We start from the raw sequence: 8,760 nt of genomic DNA on the forward strand, positions 1-8,760 counted from the left end.
CAGCCATCACCACAGCCATTAGCTCCTTATCAGCATCAGAGTAAGGAACAAGATAGCAATCAGGGCATCAGCATGATAGCAAACAGGGCAGGACCAACAATTAAAGTAGGATCGAGCAGCATGATCATAGGCAACAGAGATGATATCACCGAACAGCATCAGGACCGGCGGCATAGCAGCAGGGGCCATTACAGTTAAACAACTGCATTGCCTTGCAACAGAGAAAATGAAGATAACAGCAGCTTGACAATATCAGCAATCAAGCAACAGAGAGCCACATGAGCCGAGCTTCATCAAGGACTGGGCAATCAGGACGGCAACAAGGTCGGACCAGGAGACAGAAGCATCAGGGGCAGCTTACCATAACAGCCCCAAGTGAGTACCAGGTTCAGCAGACTTGAGGGAAAGGAAGGAGGGAGCCTCAGCTTAGTAGCTAGCTTCGTCATCGGCCAACCCGGTGATGTATATGCAGCGGCACAGCTCACCCAGCGCACGTATATGTGGCGGCACAGCTCACCCAGCTACAAGTAACTCGGTGAATTGGATCTGCCGGTCTTGCCGGTGACGAAAGTCGGACCTCAAAAGATCATCGGCCGATGGATGGGCACAGCATGGACAGAGCTTTGGCGGCTCCGGGAGATAACATTGGTCGATGGTGGTGATCAGCAACAAGAGTAGGGGCCGGCAGCATATGCAGGGCTTCACCTCCCTCGTTGACAGATCAGTCCGTCGGCAGGGTGCTCAGCAAAAATCGGCAAACCCCGTCCCGGTCTTCCTCTGCTCAGCGGGCGGCGACACCGGCTCTGCCCCAATCACGGTCCGGGCAGCAGCGGGGCACAGCGGCGCGTCAACAGGGGATCCGGCTAGCAGGGCAGCGGAGCAGCGGAGCAGCGCATAGATGGCCAGCACGGTGGCGACAGAACCTCACGACGGCCTGACTTCATGGCGTCCAGGACCTCGGCCTGCTCTTCCGATGAGCGGCGGCGGCAGGGCTTTGATGGGGCGTGCGGCAGCAGCAGGACAGCAGCGCGGCAACAGGGGCGACGGGCAGCCGGGCCTCGGCGCGGCAACGCAACATGGCGACGGCCAGCAAGGCCCCGGCGTGGTAACAGGGGCGACGGGCTTCATCTGCGCCCGGCCGGTCCCCATGGGCGGCGGCCAGCAGGGCCTCTGGCCGATCCTCCCTTCAGCGCCATGGACAGCGGTAGCAAGGCCTCCAGCCGATTCTCCTCCTCTGCCTCGGTGGGCGGCGACAGCAGCTCCGCCCCAATCGTTCCCGGTGGGAGAGGGGCAGGAAAACGTAGTGGCGACTCCCCTTATATAGATGATGGCAGAAGCCTGGGATCGAGAGATCTGGACTGGATTTGTTAGGATCTTGAGGAAACGGCCAGGGGGTTTGGTTTATTTGGAGATGGGGGTGGAAGCGATTTTGGTTCGGGTTCATTCGATTTGGCCGCCGGAGATTTAAGATTTTATTTGAGGAGAGAGAAAATTGATATATATTATTATAAGGAAAGAATCTTTTGTAGGATATGATACTATAGAATTTGCTTCCCGTGGAAAAAGACGAGGCTCCCGTGGGTGTTCTTGTAAAGCAGAGCTTTTTTATTTTTATATTTTTTCGATTAAAAAATTAAATAAATATATTTTTGATGGAAAAAATTACAAAACTAGGCGATTACCACCCTCTTAGTACGTGAACAGTATGTGAAAATAATTTTAGAAATTATCACATCATATAAGAAGAATATTAGTAAATTTTACCAGATTTTTAAAAATTTATTTGAGCCCTAACAATTGCTAGAAGTTATAAAGTAGTCTTTTTTGGAGAATTTTAGTTTAAATTTTATATAGGATTTTTTGATGAATTTAATTAAAATGGGTTGCACATGAATTATAGAACACGTAAAAAAGTTTTAGAATTTTTGGAGCAACAGAATATCACTATTTTGAATAGAGAAGATACAAGTGAAAATTGAACTTCAGAGTACTGTTTATCGCGGATTACTGTTTATGTACAGGTTGTAAGCCCTACCGGTTACCGCCCCTAAAAGGATGGTAAGAGTTTATAGACTGTTTACCATTCTCTTAGGGGTGATAAGGGTCTAATCGTCCTATGAGAAGATAATCATACTATGAGAAGACGGTAGGCGTCTAGTTTTGCAATTGTTTCCATCAAAAATCCATTTATTTAATTTTTTAATAGAAAAAATAAAAAAATAAAAAAAACTCTTGTAAAGCACGGGCTGGGGAATCGGTCACGGGCCAGCCCAAGCAAGAAGTGGCGTGGGCTAGGGAATAACCGTAGATGCCAACGGAAAGATATGGGCCGGTCCACCCGAGCAAGGGAGAGATAAGGGGAGGAGGCTGATCTTAGGCTGGCCCAGAGACAGAGAGGAAACCGGCCTCTGTTCGCTCTTTGTTTTTTTTCTCTTCCTTTCTTTTTTATTTTAATATTTACACACATATGCATGTAGCATATACACGCAAATGTATAGCTCTTCTGTTTCCAAAATAACATCTTACAGCGTCGAACTCTAAGCGAAGCCAACATAATCAACCCTTAGATGCACGACCTAGCTTCTGCGCCACCTGCCACGTATACAATCCAATGTATTTGCTGAATTCGTAAAGCTTTGGACCGCACTCCAAAGGTTCAAGAATCTGGGATGGGTGTTTTAGCATGAACCCGTAGCTACTTTGGCAAAGTCGTCAGTGAGCAACCACCTTCCCGCATTCGAAGCCTGTCTTCGGTGCAGGTGCTCACCAGGGGCTCCCGCGATGAGTCTCGGGTTATGGTACACATATAAGTGTGTGTTAAATAAGATGTGCATGATCGCACATTATGACTTTAACGTGTATTTAAGATGTACACGCGTGTACGTGTATAGAGCATGAGTGTGGTATGTGAGTCTATGTATGTTCTTAGTTGTACCCGAATAAAAAAAAAGGACTCACGAGTGCTGAGCATGGCTGCCCAATGGGCCAAAAAGGACCGTCTAAATCTTTCCTGAGTGGATTTGAGAATCTTTGTTGGACCTAGCCCATGGTATTTTATATTTATATTCCCTTCAAAAAAATCATTTTGTCCCTGTAGCAGCCTGTTGGCTGGCAAATGTCAAAGGAATAAGGGCATGAGCAAAGAGAACTGAATCAACTCGGTCTTGACAAAGAATCTTACTCTAAATTAACCATACCATTAGGAAGTATGAATTTTTTTTAAGACATATCTAAAAATTACATGTGCATACTTTAGACTTATAACATGCACATCTATTTTTAATAAAAATATCTGAATATAGACATTTTATTCTATTTTTAGGCTTTCTTATATATGGACTTGTAACACTTATTCGTGATCAACTTTAATACATGGCAAAAAAAACAGAGAAAGCATTTGATAAAAAAATTCATCCGTTCGTTTGCCTCTTAAACATAGATATGTAAGCAATTTTTGTGAAAAATTATAAGCAAATTAGAATGGATCTATGAGCAATTTAAAAAACAAATTAAGACAATTTAAATAGGGTGTTAAAAAAAATTTGTAAACAAATTAGAATCATTCTAAGGCACTATTAGATCTAGCTACTATATAGTTTAATAAAAAGAGAATAATTTGTGAACAATTTTGCTGCAAGCAAATTTCAGAAAAGTAAATTGGTTTAAACTTGTAAGTAATTTTGTATAGTTTCTAGAGCAAAATAGGTATGCATGTTATAAGAGTAAAGTATGCACGTACAATTTTTAAATTTTATTATTTTTTTATTAAGTGTACTATGCAAAATCGTGTAGTCGTTACATCCTTGACCAATGGGAAATCTAAGCATATCTTCCATGGTCGTCATGCTGTAATTAACTACAAGAATCCGTTAGTGCAGAATTTATAGTAGTCCATATGCATGTACACCTCTTTATGGTCCTTCCTCATTATTCTCCTTTTTCTCTCAATGGCCGCATGCATCACCATGCATGACGCAGGCCCGTAAGGGCAGAAATGAGGCTGCGCAGGCACGAGCGAGCTCTGATCCGTTTCTTTCACTTTGTTCTTATAGAATAATGCTGACTTCTACGCCACGTTTCTTCCTTCTATTGTTTTTATAGAATAGCCGCGTTTCTTTTCTTTTTAAATGGCGGCAGAAGATTTGTCAATTTTACTATAGCAGAAATAAAAGGTTAAAGAGAAAAAAAATAGAAGATAAAGGAAACCCAAAGAACTTTCTCACATAGGCCAACTTGACTCATAATCGAGAAATACATCACGCGTGCCAGAGGTGAGCCCACCGAGGTGTAGAAACATGCCCTAGTGCATCGCATTCAACATATTACTATTGCCTGTGATATTCTTCAATTTTGTCTGTTGCTCTCTCTACTACTTGGAGCGCATCCGTCGTATTGTTTTGGAACGTTCTTCGATTTCTCTATTTCTAAATATTCCACCAAAAGATTATAACCGCGCCATTGAAATCACGTATTAGTTACTTGTCAACTTTGTTTGATACCACCTTCCACCAACCACTCAGTGTATGGAATTGAGAGAGCAGTGGCATACCAGTGATTCTTAGCCTTTGTGATATATGCATCCATACTTTCTTTATAAAAATACAGTCCTTAGGTGTATTAGGATCTTATCTTCTTGATCACATGGGGGCATGTTTGACACCGAGACCAACATCTTTTGTCAAATTATCCATAGTAAGAATTTTATCTAACAAAAATATCCATAAGAAGAAAATGCATTTTTGTCCGAATCTAGCTTACCACACGGGTTACATACTATGTTTTCTTATTAGTCCAACAAATTATAGCTTGCGTGCAGAGTAGCCGTGTTTCTTTCCTTCTTTTGTTTCAGCAGACACGACGAACATTTCCTTTGGAGTTTTTCCCCTCTATAAGGCACGGTGCTACCATTAACTCTCGTGGCCAAATTACCATTTCTGAATACTAATCCCGTCACGGGATTAGTGCCTGCCATTTCTGTTTATTTCAAGTCTTTGAAGTTCGTCAGGAGTGTAAACACAAACACCTGGAAGAAAAATAAATTGAATTCATTTCGTTTCCTTTTTCCCTTATCGAACCAAGCAAAAAAAAAAAAAAGAAATCTCCAACAACAACCACCGCGATGGCCATGAGCGACGGCGCCTGCACCTCGCTTCTGCTGCTTCCCGTGGCCATGCTCCTCCTCCAACAAGCCGCCCTCTCGTCGGCAGACTTCCCTCTCGGCGGCCAGGTCGCCGTGCGGTTGCCTCCGGCGCCGTACCAGCCGGGCTTCGCCGCGAGGGTCGTGGTGCTCAATGCCCAGGGCAAGCAGCAGCCTGGCTTCGTCGCAGCCGTGAGCGCGGAGGCCCGCGCGGGAAGATACACGTGCTCGCTGGTCGTCCTCCTGGGCGACGTCAAGGTCTGGGCCTCGGACCATCTAGAAAAGTTTGTGCCGCCGGTGGGCTCCCTGTGCCGGCTCGAGCTCACAGGGGACGGCCAGCTGCGGCTGGCTGACGGCGCCGGGACCGTCGGGTGGCTGTCCGGCACGGCGGGGCAAGGAGTCAAGGTGATGCGCCGTCTTCTTTTTCGCTTTACTTTCTCCATCGTTTGATTGCTTCGTTCGTGCATGATCTCACCGTGGTTAAGTTCTGCGTCGGAAATATTAGGATTCGTTCGCAAATTTTGATATGGGTAGACGATGGAACAGTGCTAGAATATCGCCTGTGCATGTGTGCATCGGTAGAAGGAACATCTGCCATCTGGGGTAGGCGTCTACATCGTCCACAGTTTTTTTGACAGAGAGATTTGCCGGATGCGTTGGTCCTAAACCACCGCTCACAGGCAGAAATACTAACCGGGAATTGCTAAGCAACATGAACAACCTACCGGATCAAATAAAAATAATTCCTGGATTATTGAGAAGGGAAAGAAAATCTATGCTATACGTGGTGAAAGGCACTAGGGAAAAATAGAAAAATTGGTTTAGGGCGCGAAATTGGCATAGACATGGACAAGAAGGTTTATGCGAGTATTTTATAAAAGCGCCGGGAAGGATGTGAGTCAAGTTTATTAAAATTGTTGTTCCAGAACTAAAGTTTAACTTGAATAGTCCGATGAGAGCTTTCTACTTTGAATATAAATAAGTGTTCCGCAATTTAGGAACGGCTAATAATACTTGGCCTGAGGAAGCAAACTAACAAGTTACAGTTAATACTAGGCATGTCGGGCTATTCTCCTTTATTAATATAAAAAGCAGCTCTCGTGTACTTTCGTTTAAAAAAACAACTAATAATTGGATGTTCCTCCCAAACTTTTCTTATATATGAAAATTAATTACATAAGAGGCTGGCAGCTCCTAAAGGAATAATTTGCTACATAACCAAAAAGAGTATTATTCAATGTGTTTCCTGTGAAAACCTAGTATTTTACAAGGACTCCTCTAGCGCCTCACAAGGCACTCAAGTTGCACTTTATCTTAATGCTGATCTTAGTATTAACAAAGGAAAGTGCATATCTCATATTCTTTCCCTGAAGCAACTCAAGCTTTCAAGCATTCAACGTATTTGCATATTCTCTCATCCAATGAGCACCTCCTCCTATTTATTGTATTTACTAGGTAGATTGACGCACTTTGCTACGCCTGTCTTGAACAAATGTTATATTGGAATGTTGCGTGATTTGTAGTAGCTTCAGTAGCAGTGGCCTGAGAGTGCATCAATTTTTCCACCGTTAGTATATGTATGTAATATACATATATAAATATAAATATATATTTGTATGTATATATATTTATATATATACATAATATATTGGTGGACAGTAGCTACGTCAGTAATACGTACCTAACAAAATTTGTTTCATATTAGTGCACCGATTTTTCCACCGTTAGTATATATTATCGGAATTGGGACGTTGGATTCCTCTGGACTCATGTATGTAATATACATATATAAATATAAGTATATATATTTGTATATATGTGTATTTATATACATTTATATATATACATAATATATTGGTGGACAGTAGCTACATTAGTAATACGAATATAACAGAGTTTGTTTCATATTTTTGAGTTTCAATATTTTTTTGCATTTTAATTGTTTAAGTTGATTTATCAATATAACTAATTTTTTCTTTTCACATTTTCTTGAAAATGAAAATTCTATTATATGTATATATATACATATATATGGATACACATATATATATATATACATATACGTATGGTATCCATATACATATACAATAACGGGCATGCCCATCTGCTAATGTAGATACAGTAGCACAATGGTTGGTCCCTGCTACAGTAGCAGGAGGACGGATTCCGCCACTGTTAGTATAGTAGTATGATGTGCCGTTGGATGGAGCATTGAGATGAGAAGTTCCATATAGGATAAGGAATCATCACGTACGTGCACGCACAGAAAAACAACAACTTTGTGCACGATTCAAATTCAAGAATAGAATAGTGGAAATGCTAGCGTGTGTGTTCGTAGGAGATTTACATGCACCAGTATTCAAATGGGATGAACGTATTCTTGTGTGTGTAGAAAAAGAATATTCCTGAAAGTGGGATAAACATAAGCAGTTGTATTCACGGATGTATCATGCGAGAACTCAATGTTTATATCTTCTTCTTTGCCTCTAAGCAGGCTCTAACAATGGCATGTCTGCGTGCAGGCTCTACAGTTGAATCGCAACACCGGCAACCTCGTCCTCCTCGACGCCCAGAACCACACAAGGTGGCAAAGCTTGGACGATCCGACAGACAAATTCCTACGCGGACAACAACGTAGAGTACCCTCGTACTTCATCGCGTCCACGACACAGGTTATGTCCTCGGCGTTCTACTCCTTCGAGCTCGACGGCGACAAGATCGCCACCTACGTCAACTTTGGGCAAACCAAGTACTTGTACTCCTACTGGGAGCTGGCCCCTAGAGCCAACCGGACGATGGCATCGGCAAGACTCAACGGGTCGGGGCTAAGGATGCTCGACCCACAGGGGACGACGGTGGCACGGATCATTGCACCGGTGAAGAAGCCATCCATCAGCTTCTTGGCGCTGGGAGACGACGGCAACCTGGGGATGTACTACTACGATGCTCATCACCAGAAGTTCAGGGCCTCGTACAAAGCTATGGGGTTCTGCGAGCTCCCGCTTTCCTGCAGCGTTCATGAGGTATGCTCTACCGCCGGGAAATGCACCGACTTCTCCATGTACGCCGATAGGCCAGAGCGCGCTGGCAATGCCAGCAGCAGCCTCTGCAACGGGACCGGCGCGGAGGAGTGCATGGTCCACTTGAGGGGCGTCACCACGATGCTCAGGACCGCGTCGCCGCTGACCAACATGGCGCTGTGGCAGTGCGTGGAGCTGTGCGCCCACAACCTCTCGTGCAACGCCGCGCTCTACGTGAAGGACAACGCCAGCGTCGCCACGGCCGACCACGGCGTATGCTCACTCTACACGCTGTCGGCGGGGGGCAGGGAGGTGGCCGGAGGGAGCCGCCGGTACAGCTACTGGGTGAAGCTACGTGCAGGAGGAGGAGGTGACGAGGACGTGGATGACGACGCTGGTTTTCACGGCATGATCACCAAGATCCTAATGATCTGCGGGGCGATCGACGTGTTCTGCGCGCTGGTGTTCGCGGTGCTCATTGCTTTGTATATTCGGCGTCTTCGTAAGCTCGCAGCCCCAGCCGCAGCGAACGAGCCTCAAGAGGCCGAAGCCGAGGCCGTGGAGCAAAATAGAAACGACAGCAATAGGGCTGTACAAAACTGA

At 44.5% G+C, this 8,760-nt stretch overlaps 1 protein-coding gene across 1 annotated transcript; it reads left to right on the forward strand.

Moving 5' to 3' along the window:
• The first annotated feature begins 5,119 nt into the window (after positions 1 to 5,119).
• LOC133890305 (G-type lectin S-receptor-like serine/threonine-protein kinase SD2-5) lies at positions 5,120 to 8,760 on the forward strand. Its single transcript, XM_062330716.1, has 2 exons — positions 5,120 to 5,542; positions 7,660 to 8,760. Exons 1-2 carry the CDS (start codon positions 5,120 to 5,122, stop codon positions 8,758 to 8,760), a joined length of 1,524 nt encoding a protein of 507 aa, XP_062186700.1.

The sequence above is a fragment of the Phragmites australis genome, chromosome 14, assembly GCF_958298935.1.
Source record: "Phragmites australis chromosome 14, lpPhrAust1.1, whole genome shotgun sequence".
In the NCBI taxonomy this organism is placed as follows: Eukaryota; Viridiplantae; Streptophyta; class Magnoliopsida; order Poales; family Poaceae; genus Phragmites; species Phragmites australis.

Excerpts from the sequence above, each read along its gene's own strand:
- LOC133890305 (XM_062330716.1), top strand. The coding sequence starts at position 5,120 with ATGGCCATGAGCGACGGCGCCTGCACCTCGCTTCTGCTGCTTCCCGTG. Across the intron at positions 5,543-7,659 it reads CGGCGGGGCAAGGAGTCAAG|GCTCTACAGTTGAATCGCAA; the intron begins GTGATGCGCCGT and ends GTCTGCGTGCAG.